The following is a 21324-nucleotide window of genomic DNA, read 5'->3' on the forward strand; positions in this document are numbered from 1 at the left end:
AATTTTGATTCAGTGTTGTGACGTTTTTTGATCTTCTTTTCGATCACGAAAAACTGAATTCACTTACATCAAGCGGACCTGGCAACCGTGGCGCGCTTCCAAAGTGAGTGGGCGCGGCGCCCCCTGCTGGACGGAAGCGGCTTCCGGAAGGAAGGAAGGAAGGAGGAGTCCGGGCTCAGACCGATTCCGAGTCCGTGTTGTGCCCAGCTCGAACGCCGAACTCAACTTGCTTTAACCCCCCGTGGGACACAGAGAGGCTGGAGGAGTGGATGCGAAGCGCGGTACGTTTAGGGGGGGACGGGAGGTGTATGTATGTCCTTGTTTTTTTCTCTTCTTGGCAATATTTCGTGAAGTTCGGACGCCGGGTATCTTTCTCCTTCTTCTGGAGGACCAGTAGCTGACTGGTTGTGGACAGCTGGGACAGGTGAGTTTACTGGCGGCCTCCACAGGTGTCGTGCTAAACTCGACCGGGGCCTTTACTCACGCTCGCCGTGTCTGGGTTTGCGCGCAGGCACCAAAATGCAGCGAAACTCCGCTTTAGAGATCACGCTAAGCCGCTAGGCGTCTGAAGGAAACTCGCTATTTCAATCAAACGCGTTAGCTTTGTTGCTAACTTGCAATTGAGCTCTTGAATTAAAAAAAGCCGAAAATGTCTAAAAACTGGGCTTGTTTGCGCTAAACGTAACATTATCACGTCCACTAAATGTTGCCCTTAAATGCCAGTTTTATTTTTCTTTTTTTTTAAGCCTCGGATAGAAATGAAAGCGTTTTTTTTATTGGTTCTTGTGGGCGCTGGGAAACGGCGAGTCTCGGTTGTGGCTGGTGCCAGACAGGTGTGTCGCTTTCCCAGGTAAGACCCGGATCCGTGGGGAGGGGGCAGCCGCCGCTCCGCCGAACCGGTTTGTCGGGTAGAGTGAGCTCCGCGGGCACCGAATGAATGGCGCAGTGTGTTAATGTGTCCCTGTAATGACTTGTGAGTATCGACTGACCCTCGATGCGGTCACCGCCCACCGGGGCGTTCGGAGGTTTTGGGGTCGTTCAGAAGCGGGGTTCCTACGGTCATTGGAAACCTGGGAATTTGGGGGATTTTTTTTTAAGAGAACTTTCCAGGCCTTGAAAAGTTTTTGAATACGAAAAGTCATTGAAATTGGACTGACCCACAACGTTTAAAACTTCAGAGAACATGCATACGGTCATGACAAATTTGCCTTGCACTAATTGAAAGGTCATGACAATTTCAAACAATCTTCAAGAACCCTGTAGAAATGTCTTTGTTTTTCCATGAAACGTAAATGACAGTTTAAACCCACATCTGATGATGCACTAGTGTGAATTTGGCCAGACTAATAGTTGCTGATGAAGTTACATTTATCAGACGCCCTTATCCAGGGCCACTTTCAATCAGTGGTTACAGGGACAGTCCCCCCCTGGAGCAACTTAGGGTTAAGTTTCTCGCTCAGGGACACAATTGTGGTAAGTGGGATTTGAACCTGGGTCTTCTGGTTCATAGGCGAGCAAGTGTGTTACTCACTAGGCTACTACCACCACACAGGTTCCCCTACATGTATGCGGAGGGTCATTAACAGACATTTCCAGCGACCAGAGTCATTTAACAACATCAGCGACGACTGGACTTCAACCATTTTTAATGCACCAAACAACTGTATCCCATTCAAAATAAGACCACAATGACACTAAACTGTAGCGTCTAATTTCGAAGAAAACTTTATTTATGCATTTATAATGTTCCAATACAAATGACCATCCAATAGGGTTCTTTGCAATAAAACCATGCATAGATGCATGAATGTGCCATTCAATGCACCCACCTCCATCAGGGTGTCATATTTTCAGTGCATTGAGAGCTGAAGTTTTTACATTGATTTTCTCCAATGTATCTCAATCATGGCTTTTTACTGTTTATAAAACGTGTCCGTCTCCAGTGAACACAGGAAAGGGTTGAGACACAGGACGACATCCTGTGGACCACGCCCAGCAGCGCTGACAAGATCTTACGCTGTCTGAAAGGAAGACTGCAGAGAACAGTTGTGGGGTGAGGATGCGGCCAGTTATAATTGATCTGGTGCTCAAGTAATATAACCTGTGCCGTGATCCTCCTCATTAAGCCAAGATATGAAGCACTTTCAGGACATGGTATTGCGTTCCTACCGATAATTTGTCTGCTCATTAAGCGATGTCAGAGTGGTAGTAGCCCAGTGGGTAACACACTCGCCTATGAACCAGAAGACCCAGGTTCAAATCCCACCTACCACCATTGTGTCCTTGAGCGAGACACTTAACCCTAAGTTGCTCCAGGGGGGGACTGTCCCTGTAACTACTGATTGTAAGTCTGATAAATGCTGTAAATGTAAATGTAAGTCAGGTAAGATCAGCGAAGTACATTTTATTATGCAAAGATTTCAGCAGTCTTCCCCCCGCGGGTACTTTGTCAGCAGTCCGACTGGTTTGTTTGCGTGTTTTGTGTGCAAACACACAGCGAGAGCCTTGTAAAGGTGACTCCTCTCGTTGACGGGCTGTATTTCACGACCCGCGCGCTGTCTTAGTGCGACCTTAATGGCCACGGAGTGTGTCCCAAGTACTCCCTTTTCCATAGAGCTTTGGAATTCATAGGATGCCTCAGATGCCATGCATTGCTTAACAGAGGTTGGGTTTGGGTCCTGCAGAGAGCCATGGCTCATTTTTTACTTGTGCAGTGTATTACACTACACTTAGGTAGAACTTATGTAGAAATTCCTCCAAAATTGTCCTGATCACGAATTTAGTTGTTAGCAAATTTCTACAAACAGGAATGCAACGTTTTTATTCCTCCTCCAATACTTGTCCGCAGTTTTCTTTGCACCGCTGCTTCATTTTGACTGAATAAATGGTGCTTACCACAGCATTTTGGTTTTATGCCAGATGGGAAAGGAGAGCCTTATATTTGAGAGGAAGCCATCTGTTGAATTTGTGGAAGAAGGGTGCCGGTCTTAAAGTTCTAATACAACAAAATATACAAAAAGCACCCCACCCAACATGACCAAATTGCCTAGACAGCCACCGTTCTACCCAGGCCGTTGGCTACTGTTGAAGAGTGTGTGAGGCAGTAATGTAATTTGTAATAATTTCATTTTTTTATCCAATATTTGGTCATATGTTCTTGGGTCTATTGCAACAAAATTTTAGTTACAGCCCTTCTGTCCACTAAATGTCGCCCAGATCATTTTTTTTGGCACGGGTTTGTTGTTTTTCCTTAAATCACATGTATATGTTATGCATGGACGTATGACCAGCCAGTTTACAACATTTGCTTCAATCATGCTCGACATGCAAGTTCCTCACTGGGTGGGAGTGGACCTAGTTTTTCCTTCCTGCCCACCACTTTATCCATATTGCAGGCCACTTCCCAAATACCTCTCTGTCACCTCCATCAGATTCATGGGGCAGTGGTGGCCTAGCGGGTAAGGAAGCGGAAGGTCTGTAATCAGAAGGTTGCGGGTTCAGTGCCACTGCTCCCGGGGAACCTTTCATGGCTGCCCACTTAAACACAGAGTGCACCGTGTGTACAAGATGCTTCTGCAAATGACATGTCTAAAGCTAGTGTGTCATTAGTGTCTGATCAATTAGAACAGTAACCAAATTAGATGTTGTGCGTTAAATTGATACAGGGCAGCACTTACGGTTGCGCTGCCATTTAGATGTGACGCCAGCATGGCTCAGATCAGCAGCAGGGATTCGATGTGGAAGAGGAAGTCAATTAGTGATTCCCTAAGGTCAATATTTTTTTTTATTATTATTATTTATTTATGTCCGCGACCATGCTGACAATTTGATGGTGTCTGAATTAAATCATGTCCTCACACTTTTTTTTTTCTTTCAGTTTTTGGCATATAGGTCTAGTAGTTCTCAGAAGTGCAAACTTGGCACTCATGCAGAAGCGGTTATGTCACCTTTGCAGACCGTGTTCATGCAACTGGGGAGTAGTAGCCCAGTAGGCTCTGAGCCAGAAGACCAGAAAGTCTCAGGTTCAAGCCCATTACTACCATTGTGTCCCTGAGCAAGACATTTAACCCTGAGTGTCTCCAGGGGGGACTGTCCCTGTAACATATGATAAATGTCTCTGCTGACTTGTAGGCTTAGTTGGTACGTGGTAGGGTTGCAACTAACCAATTAAGATTTTTTTTTTTTCTCAATTATTTGGTGGTTTTGAAATAAAGAAGAAGAAATGCATGAAAGATCTGCATGAAAATGGGATTAAAATACCCTTTGTTTATGTAATGATGAGGTAGTCTATGGGGTAGCGAATCTCACTCAAAACCCAAACCGCCAATGTGCCACCAAGTGCCCACTGCTCACTGAGGGTGTTGGGTTAAATGCATGTGCAGGGGTAGGATGTTGGCTGGATGTTTGGGCCAACATTGCAGTAATGTAGTGACCGCAGTACGGCTTTGGTCAGAATCTGACCCCTGATAAATGGTGCGGTGGTTGTCTGACCGACCGCAGTCTATAACTTGTAAATTGGAGACATAGTCAGAAGAAGATGGATGTGGAGGTGTAAGACATCTCACAAACTGATATATCACATCTCTAAATATACCACAGTGTGTTCTGCTGCATTGTAATAAGTACGCATATAGCAGTGCAATTAATACACCGGGCTGAGTCACACGAAGTTTGTGGTCAAAAGTGCGCACTTTCAAAGCTTAATCACATAACATGTAGAAAATCCGTTTAGTGACCCGAGTGTGATGGACATTGGACAGAAGGAAATTGTTCAAACATGGCCGCTGTGTCAGAGTTCTGTCTACCAGCGCTGGTCCCGAAACCGCAAACTGAGAGACTGAATCGGCAGGCTCTTTCGAAACTTCTCAACCACTGTAAGACTTCCAGGGTGACTTTACACAGCAACCGCTTCCATGTTTATCTATTGGTGAAGCAAGGTCGTTGTGGACGAGGTTAAAGTGGTTTCCTCCCCCTTGATTATTAACTTGTTTCCAGACAGCAGTCTTCTCCTCGAGGTTTGTTCGCTGTACTTGTGTAGACGGAGAGTATGTACAGTCATTGTGTTACCTAGGCTCACCCACACATCCAGACTCCTCAGTATCGATTATCAAATAACTGAGTTTTCAATCACTGATTAATGTACTATGGATTGCTGATATTGATTGGTAAAAGATGTTAATAAAGGTAGAATCTGAAGTACAAAGCATAGTGTATTCTTTCTTAATAGAGACTTAATTTGTATGAGTATACAATACCATATTCTTAAATCTTTATTCTGTATCCTTTTTCTTTTGCCTTTGTTTTTGGAGTCATGTTTGGCAGTTTCTTCTCCCTGGAATACTTCAACAGACGAGATCAGCCTTTACGTTTTTAACCTATATCTCTTTTTGGCTGAAAGGGAAGTTCTCTATCTATTTTTTTTTTTTCTTCCTCCTACCTCATAAAAGCCCAGCCTGGCTTTTGAGAAAGGAGACCTCCCACTCTGCCGTTGTCCATGGACCAATCTGGGCCCCCCAATGCTCTCGTTTTTGCTCTCCTGGAGCCACCAAAAGTCCCCAGCCCTCTCCTTCCAGCAAAGGAACCTAAGCGCCTGACAGTTTTTCTTTTCATTTTTATTTTTAAAAGCATGGATGACTGCCACGTGTGTGCTGACAGATGTCTCGGCTAGTGGTGGACATAAGAGTAGAAATATTCCGTCTGGTGAGTCAGGCTGTGACTCAAAAGTGTGTGGAAAACACTCAGTACGTATTGTACTGAAACACTGCCGCGATTGGAAGACGTTGCCGGTACGGGCCTTCAGGCTTTATTTTCCCCCCCCGTTTGTTCATTTGTTATCGGTTCCTCTGATCCATTGACCTCAATGCAGTCGTTTTGTTTCATTCTGCCCGGAGCAACGTTCCATGGATTGGCTTGCGGAGCTGCTGATGAATTATTTCTGTGTGCCCTTTAAACCTAATGATCGGCGAGTAAAAAGCAGAGCGCCCCGCCCCCCCCTTCGCCCACTCTTCCCCTTTTTCCCTGTTCCTGAACCAGTGTGGTGCGGCAACGGTCTTCTGCGTAACAGGTGTTCTCCTCAGCTGCTGCGATAGCAGCGCAACTCGCAGCCACGGAGAACAATAGGTGCTTCAGTTGTGCCTGTGGCGACCTTCGACCCTCAGCTCTCGTCTCCTATGTGATGGAGAGCGCTGGGGGCGGGGAGATTTGTCCACGTCCTGGGCCGATCTCCTCCCCTCCCCCCAGACATTCCAGATTCCTTCTTTTTTTTTTTTTTTTTTTTTTTTTTTCCTTTCCCCCCTTCTCCCCCCCTTCCCCTCCACCACCACTCGTTGGTCTGCTGACACAGATCTGAGTAAGACTTTCTCATGGTTTTGTTGTGTGTCGCCTGCGATCACGTGACCATTCGTTTCCCCCAGTGACACTGACAGAGGTGATATTGGATCCTTCCTCTATCCCCCACACAACAATGCAGAAGTTTAGAGACCCGCCCAACCTGAAATTCTTTCACTCTTTCTTCCTTCTCTCTCCCTATCCCTCTCTCTCTCTTGGGCAGTTGAGAAAGGGCACAGCGAGGTGAGGGGTCTCGCTCCGCGAGGATGAAGCGGTTCCGCCGACACGGTCACGACTCGCAGCGGGACAAGCTTAAACAGGAGCTCTTCCAGTTCAACAAGGTACGCTGCCTCTCTTAATCAGTACAATCTGCTTCTTAACATCGATGTTAAATCTAGTTTATAGCAGTTTATTATAGTGCTTAGTCATTGTCACCCTGCCATAAATCATTTTCAGTGATTCATCAGTAATTTTGGCTAATAAAGTTCGGTTTCCTACGGTTGCCGCCATCCCTCACACCTCATTCATATGACCACTTCCTTTAAGGCTTTTACCACTACCCGCATAACCACACCCACTGACGGTTAATCACAACCGCCTCATCGACAGCATTACATCTGCTTTTGGCCAGCAAATCCCAATGATAATCATATACTTTGATCCAATAGCCGATAATATTCTTGTATTCTAATCCAGTTATGTTGCAACATAGCATACCAGGCAAGCGCCTGATGTCACATGAACATTTTTTCTTTGAGTAAAATGAAAAAAAATTCTCAATAAAATAGAGATTTTCCATTCGCCATAGTTTAATATTTGGTTTTGCATTTGCATCTTAAAGCTAATAAATTCGTTAATTTTAATATGACTCCATATATAATTAAAAAGATTACAGTAGCTCAACAATGCCATTATTTTTGCCACACTTTTTTTCTTTTCTTTCTTTGTGCAGACATGTATAATAAAATTTTTTAGACGTAAATGCATTCATTCCTTGATTGAATAGACTAACCGCACTCTTTCTGCAGACAGTGGAACATGGCTTCCCTCACCAGCCTAGCGCTTTGGGCTACAGCCCCAGTCTGGACCTTTTGGCCATCGGCACTCGATCAGGAGCAATCAAGCTGTATCCTTACCTGCTGCTCAGTTACAGGCATGGTCAGTAAACAGTTAAAATGTGGGGAGGAATGGGGAACACTGCGAAAGCGAAACTTACTCACGGACTGCAAACAGTCTTTTAGGCACGTCATTCTTACTCGCACATGCTCGCACACCCATACACTCATCTCACACACTCATTTTTAGGCATTATTGACCGGTTTATTTGTTTCATAATTCTGGCAGGGCATGCATTATTCATCCCCATGCTGTTGCACCACTACAGGGTCTGGTGCTTTCACTTCATCGCTGTACAGAAGTAATGACTGCACTGTAGGGCAACAGATTCCACGTACATTACTGTAGGCAATCGGGGTTCCTGCGGTCATTAAAAACCTGAAATTTGAAAAGAGAATTTTCCAGGCCATAAAGCTTTGGAATACAAAAAAAACATATGAAGTTATTGACATCGGATTGACACATGAAAGTATGTCGTTCCTGTAAGACTACAACGTTTGAAACTAGAGCAGGTCTGTAGTTGGCTTCACATCTTTGCTGGCTTCACATAGTGAACCACGTCACGTTGCTTCCATATTCCAGCACTTCCGTTTCCGCGTTTCTCCTTTTAAAAAGTCACGTAAATTACTGCTGATCTATGCTGGACCATGATTGGGTCCATTTTTTGATCAGGCTTGCGCAAACTCTGAGGAAGTAACGCTGTCTTTTAAGGGTTGTCATTTTTTGAATGTGAAAGTGAAGTGATTGTCATGTGTGGGGACGGTGCTTTGCTCAGTGGCACCTTGGCGGCTCAGGATTCGAACAGACAACCTTCTGATTTCAAGGCCGCTTCCTTCACTGCTAGGAGACCACTGCCCCAGGTTGTCGTCAGGGTTGTCATAAGTTTATCCCACATTTGTACAGGAATTTCAGAGAATATGGTCGGGGAAAATGTGCCTGTACAGTCCAATTTCAATTTATTTTGAAGCACAATCGAGCAACTCAAAAAGTCAACCGGTAACAGGGTCTATTTAGAATGTTAGTATTGATAAATGTCATTGTTTTATCTGTGGGAATTCTTTCATGTGCCATTATTGCCAATGGAATTGCAGTAATTACAGTTAACACTGTTTTGTATGTGATGTTCATGGTTCCTTAACCGCCAATAAATGAAAACACATAATTTGGATGTGTAGCCAAGGCTTTAAAACCCTGGCTAAATTAGCCCTTTATTCTTCTAGATCTTCAGACATGCCCTAGCAACAAGAAAAAGGAAGTATAAGCATGAGCTTATGTCAGTAAAAATATCGATAAAATCAGTATCCCTCCCCCAGGTAATATTGATTTGTTCATTTTGAACACTTTTATGTTGTGCCAGAATTGCTTTAAGACTACTTTAGAAATTAAATTTCATTATCGGTAGGTGTGTGTTTGATTTCCTTAATGTCTTGATGTAAGCTACGGGGCTCCTGGTGTGGAGTTTATGGGTCTGCATGATGAAAACGCAGCAGTGACTCAAGTGCATTTCCTTCCAAATGAGGTAAGTGGAAACAATTATTGCTTATCATCTGGTTTGAACCTGTATATCTGCTTTTGTATTGTGTTAAATCTCAATATCTGCTTTGTGTGTGTGTTCATTTAGCTGGAATTGGTTACCTTGCTGGATGATAACAGTCTCCACATGTGGACCCTGAGGGCCCACAACAGTGTGTCTGAGCTGCTGGAAGTCGGCCGCTTCACTCTTACCGGTCCCCCAGGGTGAGGGAAGGGACTGGAGAAATGTGCTCAGGGCAGATTTATGTACTCCTGAAGCACACCTTTAACTGCAAATGTGTATGCGTACGACAGGGCACCACCCAGCGTGACGAGGGTGACGTCTGTGTTGGCGCTTTCTTCAGGCGAGCTGCTACTGGGTACAGAAGGAGGCCATGTGTTTGTGGTGGAGGTGCCTGGCTTCAGGGAACTGGAAGAGAGGAATATCAGTGTAGAGGATATTCAGAAGAGGTAGAGTTAAAAAAAAAAAAAGAATGGTACTCATTTTTCTTCTTCCCCCTCCCCTTCCTAGGCTATATTAACAACTCTTAGCCAGCCGTTTTTGCTTACGAGGTGTCACATGCTTTATGATTAATAACAAGCTGTGAACACAGATGCTAAACGTTGTATTCTAAAAGAGTAGTGCTGTGAGACTTTAAAATAATAGAAATTTCTGGAACAGGCAGTACACTAATCTGGTACACTGACTGGTTTTCCCCTCACTAAGTTGAGCCTGTGCTGTAGATCTAATTGTTGAATTTATTGGGTTGGAAACAAATCTGCTTCTTCTTAAGTGTGAAACACACCCTCGAGGAAGTTTTTTCCCCCACATTTGAAATTTCTGTTAACACTTTCATTTAATCTTAAAATGTTGTTTTTCTGGCAGTTTTTAGATGCTCAGGGTCTTTTTCTCTCACTCTACCCAGAATTCCTGAGGAGTATGGCCCACGGCGGAACTTGGAGTGTGTCGAAGCTCTGCAAGAGAACCCACGGAACCCACAGCAGGTCCTGATTGGATATGGCCGTGGCCTGATGGTGCTGTGGGACCTGCAGAAAAAGTGTGCTGTCCAGCATTTTTTGGGAACACAGGTACTGAGTTTTTTTTTTTTTTTTATCATTTAAATGTTGTTTTTGTAGACTTTAAAATGGATCCCGATTGACTACTCATACACAATGCTTTCTCATTTGAAATGTTTTTGAAAGTTTTGTGGCCGTTTATTTTCTTGTTTTATTTTTGTATGTAAATGCCTTGTGCACACTAACGAAGAAGCCCCACACTTAACTCATAGTGCTGTGTAAGCACCAGTTTGAAAATAGTTCCCTCTCTTTGTTTTAATAAAGCAGGATTGAATAGAACACTGTATTGTGAAATTTTGTATATATAGGAAGTAACATTTTAAATTTAAGAGCTCTCTTTCTTCTATAGCAACTGGAGAGTGTATGGTGGATGGAGGATGGAATAACCATAATCAGTTCCCATAGCGACGGAAGCTACTGCCACTGGTCTGTGAGCGAAGAAGATGTCCAGTCGCAGCCCAATAAGCAGGAAACGCCTTACGGTGAGATTAAACGTTGACTACTCAGACACACACAATCCATATCAAACTTGATCAACATTTTTTAATTATGAATTGTTTTTCAAACAAATTTCAGCAAACCTGTATAAAAAAAACCTGTATAACAATGCAATATTGTTATACAGGTTGTAAAAAGGTGACCAGCCTTTTGTAATATTCAAATTGTAGCATTTGTCAATTTTTCATCTTTTTTTTCCCCCAGGAAAATCATAAGTATTCAGGCTAATTTCACCATCTCTCATTTGACTTTTGTGTTGAGATTATGAAAAGTGTGAGAATAGTGTGATCTCATGTGTTTGGTATGTGATTGCATAACTGAGCCAAGTCTTCTCCACTGATCTCAATCAGGTTCCTTTCCCTGCAAAGCCATTTCCAAAATTCTTCAGCTGCCAACAAAACAAGGGTAGGTGTGTTTTGTGTGTGTGTGTGTGTGTGTGTGTGTGTGTGTGTGAGAGAGAGAGAGAGAGAGAGAGAGCACACACGCGAGTGAGGGAAATAGGTATGTTTGCTTGCTATGTCATTGATCCAGGAAGTACTCCGTGTGACTCACCACTTCTAGATAATGTTTAACTACGCAGGGCAAACTCACGCTTTTCTGTTCTATGGTTATGGCCATCCTTTTCCCTCCACATTATTTTCCTTCTGATTATGACTATATATAGTTTTGAGACACTAAGCCTTCAGGTGTTATCTAAAGCAGGATTCTCCCACCTTTATCCTGAATGCCACTTGTTTTTAAGACCGGGAAAGTACTAATCTGTGCTGAGCTGGAAAGCCCTCAGCCAAAACAACTGTGAGGCAGCTTTCAATTTAACGCTTCAGAAATAACCATATAAATATAAAGTTTTAGCTTAAAAACGCTAGTCGTTTTTTCATTTATGAATTCATCACATGCATCTAAAGAGATTTTTGTGGATTGATACACATTATAGCAGGTAAGGAAACAGACCCGCAATCGGAAGGTTGCCAGTTTGAATCCCGAATCTGCCACTGAGCAAATCACCGTCCCCACACACTGCACCTTTCATGGCTGCCCATTGCTCACTAAGGATGATTGGTTAAATGCAGAGGACACACAGTTTGCTGTGCTTCACAATGACAATCACTTCACTTTCATGAAGGGTTATGAAGATTTTTTTTTAGATTATTCCCCCTCTTTCATAACTAATTAAAACACATACTACAAAGTATCACATTTGGTGCCATGTGGTTATCTAGACCCTGGAAAACATATCTGATAAGGCCAATATTCTATTTAAAATGTAAATTTTTCTCTCTTGCAGTCCCCCATATCTCATCTTCAGTGGTGGGATGCCCAGGGCCAGCTATGGAGACAGACACTGCATCTCAGTCATCCACAGCAAGACCCACATAGCCCTGGACTTCACTTCACGCATCATCGACTTTTTTGTCATCAGGGAAGGAAAGCAGCTCAACAAAGGTAAACTGTCAGCCTGGTGCTAGGAATCATGCTTTGTTTCACTAAATGCATGTGTGTATGTCCAACTCGGTCTGACCTCAAGGCCTTGGTCCACTTTTCCAGGTGAGCCTAGTGCTCTGGTGGTGCTGGTGGAGGAGGAGTTGGTAGTGGTCGACCTGCAGTCGGAGGGCTGGCCTGTCATCCAGACGCCCTACCTAGTGCCTCTGCACTGCTCTGCCATCACCTGCTCACATCATGTTTCCAGCATCCCCCTCAAACTGTGGGAGAGGGTTCTTGCCACTGGGGAGCTGCAGAACACACACTACTCACGCAAGGTGGGCTTTTTTTTTTTTTTTTTATATATATATATAACTATTTCCTTGCATTATGTAGATACAACCATGCTTAAGAACATGATCACTGTACAAAACTCATCAAATACAGTTGGTGTTTAGGCTTGTCAATGGGCAATTCTCTGGAAAATGAAACCAAAATGCACAGATTTTGTTATATTTGCACTTTTACTTGTTCTAGTATTTAAGATGTGTACTCAGAAAATGTGAAACATTATTTAATTTCAATGTATTTAAAACTGAAAATTGTGCAGACATTTGAAACACTGTTACCTCTTGCAATGTACATTTTTTATTAATTTCAATGAAATTGACCCAGGCATTGAAAGTTCAGGTTATATATGTTATATTGAATGGTACATCAGGCTTAATTAATATTCATACAATGAACCACATTGTAACTGGCTATCATGTGTTAAACTTAACAGCACCCGTGTAGCTTTTAAACTTGTGACATACCATCTTGTTCGTTTTAGTTGCATATATCGGTATTGCATAAACATTATTTTATTAAAGTATTGTGCAGTTTTGACACCCATTAAACACTAAAGTAATTGGTGCAATATTTTTGTCTGAATGCTTATAGAGTTCACAGAATTTTATTCACAGAAGTTTTCAAAATGCTTGAATGGCTTTTGTCATAACTTTATATTGAACTAGCCAGTTGTAACGCACAACAATTACTACATACATGTCAAACTTCATAGTTCTGATTACTAGTTATAGGGCTAAAGTAACTTTCCTGTGCATCACGTACAGAAGTTAAGTATTTTCTACAGAAGTAGTGTAATTGAAGTGTCATGGAAATTCTTTTATAAAAATGTGTAAGAACCCAGAACATAGCAACTGAGACAAGCATGTTTTCTGACTGTAGCCGTGGCCTATTAACGGTGGTAAGAATCTGGCTCCAGACCCCCCACAGCGAGACCTGCTTCTCACAGGGTGAGTGTAACTTGCAAAATGCGCCGAAGCATTAGATATGCAAGAATAAGATAATGATTCATGCCCACACCAGGATCACAAAAGCGATCTGGTAAAACCACTGTAATGCTAGACATCTTATATCAGAAGTTTAATTCACAGAACCCACAGATTTGTAATGCCATTAGTTCTGATTTCATCTGCATGATTCTACTGGTCTGACTTGTTTTAACCCAACTCCTCTACAGACATGAGGACGGGACTGTACGATTTTGGGACGCATCAGGGGTTTGTCTGTATCCCATGTACAAACTAAGCACAGCTGGTGTCTTCCACACGGACGCTGACCCCAATGACAACATGAACCAAGGCGCAGAGGGGGAGTGGCCGCCCTTCCGCAAGGTCAGTAGCCTCAAGCATCCTTTTCTTACCAGACATCAGAACAGGTTTTGTGGTGAGATTACTCAGGTTTCGCATTACGTAACCTGTGTGATCTGTTTTGTAATGATAACTATTTCTAGTTTTCTTTGTGTTCCAGGTCGGATGTTTTGACCCTTACAGCGATGACCCTCGGCTGGGCGTGCAGAAGATCCACCTCTGTAAATACAGCGGCTACCTGACCGTGGCAGGCACTGCAGGGCAGGTGAGTTCACCTCTGTTAAGGACTGCATTTTGGGGTCAAAATTCAAACGTCCACCTTGTGTGTTTTTAAGTTAGGGACTTTCAGTTGTTTCCTGTTCATTGATATCACAGATTAGTGTCAGGACATCGTGCCATGTCTGCAGACATCAATAACAGGAATACTGAAGTGTCAACGGCGATTGAGGCCAAAGCAGCGTTGCTGGCAAATCTTATGAGTTGTATAGAGTACTGGGTTGTAGGCTCTTTAGTCTCTTTGCGGATGGATTAGGGTTAAATAAACTTGGGTAACCAGATGGCTGCCCTCTATAACTTTCAGCTGAGGCTGCATCTGGTTTGTGGCAATTTTACCAATTTAACTTTTCTGTCTTATACAGACCTTCTAGGTGAATGGTTAACGGGATCAGTACTTTTTTTTTTTTTTTTTTTTTAAATTAGGTCCTAGTGATGGAGTTAAATGATGAGGCTGCAGAGCAGACTGTGGAGGCCACTGTAGTGGACCTTCTACAGGGCCAGGAGGGCTTTCGCTGGAAGGGCCAGGCCCGGCTGGATGTGCGCCATGAACCAGTCACCTTTCCACCCGGCTTCCAACCCTTCGCATTGGTGCAGTGTCTGCCTCCAGCGGTAGTGACTGCCATCGCGCTGCACTCCGAGTGGAAACTGGTGGCTTTTGGCACCAGTCACGGCTTTGGCCTTTACGACTATCAGCAGAGAACCAACATCATGGTCAGGTGAGGTGCCTTTTAATTGGATCTGTTTGGATTTTTTTTTTCTTTCTTTCTAATTCATAGTAAGAAAATGTAAATTGTGTTTGTGTGTATCCGGTCACAGGTGCACTCTGAATCCCAGTGACCAGTTGGCTTTGGAGGGCCCGCTGTCTCGTGTGAAGTCCATTAAGAAGTCTCTGCGCCAGTCCTTCCGACGGATCCGCCGTAGCAGAGTGTCCATGCGCAAGCACCACGGCAACAATGCAGCCAAGGTGCAGATCCTCTGCCTGCATTGTCAGCATCCAGCAACTCACTTGGAGTATAATTGGAACTCCAGTCTTTCATGATTCTGGCACTTGATGAGCTTGGACTTATTATTATAATTTTTTTTTATTCATAACCTTCCATTTAATCACCAATTCTTTCAATTCACATGAATACTCTACATTTTAGCTTCAAATGTTTTTGCTCAATCTGTCCTGCAATTGTTTTGGTGGTTGAGGAGCCTGTATTCCTCCTAATGAATTTTGGGGCAGCGGTTAAGGAAGCGGCCCCGTAATCAGAAGGTTGCTGGTTCGTATCCAGGTCCGCCAAGGTGCCGCTGAGCAAAGCACCGTCCCCACACACTGCTCCCCGGGCGCCTGTCATGGCTGCCCACTGCTCACCAAGGCTGATGGGTTAAATGCAGAGAAACAATTTCCTTCAAGATTAATAAAGTATAACCAAAAAAAGAATTAATTATTTTCTGACTGAAGTTTCCATTGAACCCTTCTTCTGTGTGTTTGTCTAGCTGCAAGAGATTAACGCACGCCTGGATGCTGAAAACTTGCAGGACATGGAGCTAGCTCCGGTGCAGAGGAAGATTGAAGCCCGTTCGTCTGACGACTCCTTCACCGGACTAGTGCGAACACTTTACTTCGCTGACTCCTTCATGTCTGATGGTGATTCAACCTGAACCCTTTTCAACACCGTTCTGAGAACACACACCCACCCATATATTCTATTTATGTTAATCCCCATTAACATAAAAACTCTTTACCTAGGTGGCCATAGCACACCCTCTCTATGGGCGGGAACCAATGGTGGAGCAGTTTTTGCCTACGTGATTCGTCTCCCCCCAGTGGAACGTAGGATGGAGGACAAAGTGACTGCACACCCAGGTAAAATCACCTCCCATTCATTCAAATAAAGCACAAAATTTTTTCTTCTCCTTTCTTTTCTTCCCCCCACTCGCACATGCACATATCTCTTTGTGATCTCATTGCCTTTTGGTGCTATCTAGTGGGCAGAAGTGGTTTTGCTGTTTTGGTAGAGGGGACTATAAAAGTAAATTGGAATGGAATTTTTAGCTTTTCCCCTTGTTTCCAAGCCAAATTTAAAGCAGTGGTGTTTGTTAAGGGGCTTGTTTGCTATAAAATGGCACTTTTCACTGAGCAATTGTGCCTTGTGAAATGTGGTAATGAGTTGCAGACAGTCACACCTACATTGCCTGTTGCACAAGATATTAAAGTTTTGCCAGTAATTTGGCTCTTACATGTCGAGTCAAGAGTCTCACCTGCTTTCGTTTCTACCTGTATCTGCAGCCAAGGAGATCCAGTTAATGCACCGCGCCCCTGTAGTAGGCTTGGCGATTTTAGACGGACGTGGAGCACCGCTCCCTGAACCCCTGGAGGTCGCCCATGACCTGGCCCGAAGCCCTGATATGCTGGGGTCCCACCACCTGCTTGTTGTCTCAGAGGAGCAGATCAAGGTCAGGATCTCTCTTGTCCAAATCCCTTTTCAGTTGGCCTTTCTTGGGAATTAGTGACATTTTCTGCTAATCTTCTGATTGGCTGATTGGTTAATTGCATTATGAATTGATTGTGCATATAATGTCATAATCACAAAGGTCTCCTATTTTGTGAGATTATTTAACATTAATAATAGTTCACCTTGCCTGTCTAGCCTGGTGGCTAGAAATGGTCATGTGTGTAAAGAGTGCTTTGATCATCCTGCTACACCATTCAGAGCGCGGCAGCGCAGTTGGTCTGATCTGGAATGTGTCCTCTTATGTTGGGATAAGGGGAAAGGTTACCTCCCCTCTCTTATGCTTTTCCCACCCTGAGAAATTCCCACCACTCCCCTAAAAAAGTAACTCCACTGACCATTATTGTTTCCAAACATGCAAAGAAATGCTTTCCATGCAAAGCTGTAAAAAAAAAAAAAAAAATTATTTTTTTTGTTCTATCACACAGAAGAACCAGTGGGTTAATTTTACTCTTTCGGGAAAAACGCAGACATGACTTAATGTCTGTGCCAAACACTGTGGTTGGTGAATGGTGTTGTCGACGCCATTTCCGCGAATTCTCCACTCAACCTCCTCCTTGTCCCGCCTCTCTTTTCCTCATTAGCATTTAAAGCTAGATACACCAAAACGGCGCATCCTGACTAAATCTTATTGTGTGACTGGATAAGAGTGGCTGTAATTCAGTATTAGGGGATCACTAAGACCAATATAAAAGCAGAAAAATTCACGTCTGGGGACCTTTTAATTTTTGTGCTATAACTTATTTTTTTATTGTTTTGTATTAGTATTTATTAGTATTGTTATGTCCGCAGTTGTTCACGCTACCCAAGGTAAGCGCAAAGACGAAGCTCAAGTTGACAGCGACAGACGGATCCCGTGTGCGTCGTGTGGGTGTGGCCTCATTTGGCAGCAGCCGAGTGGAAGACTACAGCGAGAGTGGGCTGGTGGTGCTCACTAATCTTGGAGACCTGCATGTGGTCTCCCTCCCTGCCATCAAGATGCAGGTGCACTACCCCTGCATCCGCCGCGAAGATGTCAGTGGCATCGCCTCCTGTGTTTTTACCAAGCATGGCCAGGGTATGATACTCTTCATTTTTAATGAGAACTCAACTATTTAACAGTCTGGCACACAAGGAGTGCTTTTTAAATAACACTATGTCATGAAAAATGTTGATTATTTCTCCACTCTGCCCCATTGGAAAATCAAATGAAATGGAAAATTTCATTTGACAATAGGTTTCTATCTCATCTCCCCATCGGAGTTTGAGCGATTCTCCCTCTCTGCACGCTGTCTGGTTGAACCTCGAAGCCTCGTGGAGTCGTCCAACTCGAAGGCTCCAATCAGCACTTCAAATACAAACCAGACGCAACAGGACGGGAGGCTCACAGAAGACTCAAGGTCAGTGTGGTCCTGCCTGACCAAAAGACACGGTTGCAGTTTACAGTTGAGCTTTTAGTCTGCATCTAACACACCTAATTAGCTCAGTAATTAAGCAGGGGATCTTGTGACCGGTGTAAGCCTTAGCATACAGGGCAGATGTCCCTGTAATTGCTGTGAAATCTGATACCCGTCTGTCAGCTAAATCCACCTTCATCCCTGGTTTCTATTGTACCAAGTAGATAATTGAACGATTAGTCAAGTGTTTGTTAGAAAAAAAAACACTGAACTTCCAAAGCACCCTGACAGAAGCTGACTTAATGTTCATTTCAAAAGAGTCTGTTTAATATCCGATCAGCAGTGCTGTATTGATTAATAGATTTGTTGGATTCAGATAAACAAAATGCTAATTTCTGTAACAAAACATATTTTAAAACGTGTACAGATTAATACAGATTTCTTAGAATACAAAATGTAAAAAATTTGTACATTTCTGAAATTCAGTTATGTTTGCTTTAATGTGTGTCGTATGTGTGTTGCAGGAAGCTGAAGAAAGACAGCGGAGATGCTGGTGAGACCCCAGATCCTTTCTGTCACCTTAAGGCCTCAAATAACAAAATGGCCCATTCAGATCACATGATTCGCTCAACATTAGAAATGCATTTTGCTCTTTCTGAGCCGTACAGTACGCCACGTCTCTGTTGTCACGTTTTGTCATCCTCCGCTTTTATGTTTTGCCATACCACAGTTCCCTTATCAGCACTTTGCACTCCAGGAAACTAAACTAAATGTGTCAGTCAGTGCAGTTGCATGCCTAACAACAAATCCTTTGTTTTATGCCGAAAGTAACCAGAATTTAAAGTTGGTTTTTTTTGTTTGTTTTTTTGTTTTTTTTTTTACTCTTCTCCTTCATGCATGTGAACCCCAAGCATGGGTCACACTGTTGGCTAAATGACCCGCCTTCCTGTTGTGTCTGCATCTGTGTTTGTGTATGCTTTCAGACGTCTCTGCTAAACAAGTAATGGAGCATGCTTTGCTGAATGACGAGAGTGAGTACACCAGAGTCCTATAGGCATTTGGCACTTGAAAATATAGAAAATATAGAATATCTCCACAGAATGCCATCTGCTTGTTACATGTGCTTAATTAATATGTCTGAAATGCTCATATCACTCCTATCATGTCTGCAAGATGAACTGTTGACTTGACATTCGCAGCCTGTAAAGTCACTGAGCTCTTTGCATGAGACTGGGGGGAGGGTTGTTTCAATTATTATTTAACTGCATTTTAATTGTCAAATTGAAAATGACAATTCCACTAGAGATCAGTATACAGTGGGGGAAATAATTATTTGATCCCTCGCTGATTTTGTACGTTAACAAGTCAATCATTAAAGTTGTAGGTTTCAGTTGTAGGTTTATTTGAACAGCAAGAGGCAGAAATTAAAAAAAAAAAAAAAAGTTATGAAATAATTTACATTTTCTTGATCTTTTTGAGCAAAGTACCATCCCCACACACTGCTCCCCAGGTGCCTTTCATGGCTGCCCATCGATCACTTAAGGGTGAATGTTAAAAGCAGAGGACACATTTCGTTGGATCACCATGTCCTGTGCTGCAGTGTTTCACAGTGACAATCACTTTTCACTTCATGTACTTTCTCTCTTCAGAGGTACTCCAGGAGATACAGAAGTCTCTGGAAGGAGATCAGATGTAAGTCAAACTTTTGTATGATTTGCTCTATAGTGTTTTTTTTAAGGGGCTTTATGCTTGGAGTCCCCTAAATATTACTACTGCTCTGGATACAATGGTGTGTAAAATGTGTGTGTGGGTTCTGTGTCTTGTTTTCATTACATTGTGTTTCAGGGCCTACCTGGATAACAGTGTGAATCCTACAGTGGGAAGGGTACTGAACACTCGGGGTGAGATTCTCTTGAAGTTCAGCTTCATTTCAAATGGCCCTGGATTAATTCCTACATACAGTACATGTATTAGCATTAAAATGCAGGTATAACCAGTAGTCGAGTTCTAAAAGCAAATCGGGGGGGGGGGGGGGTGAATTTCACTGTTTCAGGCATAGTTTGTGTTTATTATAGTGCACATGGTGGGAGATGAACTGTGCACTATTTTTTGTTATTGTTTAAGCAAAATTTTCTCCAGTAGTTAGAGGCTAAGGGACCATCTGCTGTGGTTCAGTCAATATCTGGTAATCCAGATCAGATTATGGTCTATTTCTGCACACTACATTTTCATTATGGTCAGAGAGTGCTACTTCTATAAAAAAAAAAAAAAACATGCATCTGATGAAGCATCTTCTGTCCACAGACTGAATGGCCGTGGCCCTGTGCCTATAGATCAAGTTCTCCAGTTTGCCATCCACGCTAGCGAAATCTGAAGAACACTACTGCAACTGTCACTACTGAGTCCCTGTAAGTGAGTGGAAGATGGGGACTCCTCCGGCCTGTGAGAGGACGAGTGGGCGGAGGGACCACCAACTGTGCCTGACACGACCCACCACTGTATAGCCACTAACTCCCATTTTGCCTGCTGTATGCCTACAAAGAAACCCCAGCGCCTGACTCCCTGGCCTCCTGAGCGGCTCGAGTTTGCACAATCGCCCGACCCCCGATCCTCTGTATACAAAAGAGCTTGGACCCCAAAGGGAGAGGCATTGGGCTTGTGTTTTAATTATTTTTTTTTAAAATATTGTCATAATTTAAAGGAGGGAAAAGATTTTAAACATTTTATAACTGTTAGCTAAAGACCCTGATTTTGTGAAATAAGCAAACCTGAGGGTATGAAGTTGCTGTTGAACCACATGTATAGCTCAGCTGTATATCGGGCGTAGCGCACGTAAAGCATTAGTGATGCTACCTCTCCGTCCAGACGTGCGAGAGTACAGTGAGACCGATCAGACTTGTTCTAGGTACTTTTCACTATTTTGTAGCACGTGTTTGCTGTACTTTTTAAGGGGAACACCTTTTTACCAGGGGCCTTTTTTTTTTTTTTTTTTTTTTTTCATTTTTGTATGTATTTTTTTAATTGCTACCTAAGACGATGTAATTTAGGAATGTAATTTTTAAATATTGTAGCGAAATGTTTAATATATATGTATATGAATATCTGTACCAGTTTTAATGGTCAATTTGTTTTATGGGGGACTGGCTTATACATTTTCTGATTCGACAAGGAAATAATTTGGTACTATTTCCTAACAAACCCAGTTTTGTTTCTTTCTTATTGAGTCTAGAATGTCTACTTTTTTGGTGGAAATAAGAAATGAACGCTAATTACCATTTGTAACGACACTACAGTGTACTCTTTAGAGTAAAACGTTTTCACAAACCCCTCTTTTGCCTTGTGGTCTTTAACACATGATGTGTATCCTGGGAGATTTTTTTTTGGCTTCATACTACATGAGAAGGTGAAATGAAGATTACACTCTTTCCAGCAGAGTCTGAAGGTTGCTATTTGTATTGTTATTAAACACATTGCAAGCAAAAATAAAGAGACAGAATGATTACTGTCTGATTAAAATTAACTTTTATTGCCACATCACTTGTCACAAATACACCAAGTACACTAAATGTG

At 42.9% G+C, this 21324-nt stretch overlaps 1 protein-coding gene across 3 annotated transcripts; it reads left to right on the forward strand.

Moving 5' to 3' along the window:
- The first annotated feature begins 145 nt into the window (after positions 1-145).
- Positions 146-21078, forward strand: llgl2 (LLGL scribble cell polarity complex component 2). 3 transcript variants are annotated; one of them, XM_028970258.1, is made up of 26 exons: positions 146-281; positions 6551-6668; positions 7356-7453; positions 8881-8962; positions 9065-9180; positions 9271-9426; positions 9882-10044; positions 10382-10514; positions 10881-10935; positions 11816-11973; positions 12076-12287; positions 13180-13247; positions 13475-13628; positions 13765-13869; positions 14304-14596; positions 14697-14844; positions 15363-15513; positions 15616-15732; positions 16156-16322; positions 17171-17435; positions 17595-17757; positions 18279-18307; positions 18738-18785; positions 19404-19446; positions 19600-19655; positions 20059-21078. In XM_028970258.1, exons 2-26 carry the CDS (start codon positions 6594-6596, stop codon positions 20061-20063), a joined length of 3060 nt encoding a protein of 1019 aa, XP_028826091.1. In that variant the 5' UTR covers positions 146-281; positions 6551-6593; the 3' UTR covers positions 20064-21078. The 3 variants fall into 3 exon arrangements, with proteins under 3 accessions (XP_028826091.1, XP_028826093.1, XP_028826092.1); XM_028970259.1 differs by having other exon boundaries at positions 156-424; XM_028970260.1 differs by lacking the exon at positions 18738-18785.
- The last annotated feature ends 246 nt before the right edge of the window (positions 21079-21324 follow it).

Source organism: Denticeps clupeoides, chromosome 2 (assembly GCF_900700375.1).
Source record: "Denticeps clupeoides chromosome 2, fDenClu1.1, whole genome shotgun sequence".
Classification (NCBI taxonomy): domain Eukaryota; kingdom Metazoa; phylum Chordata; class Actinopteri; order Clupeiformes; family Denticipitidae; genus Denticeps; species Denticeps clupeoides.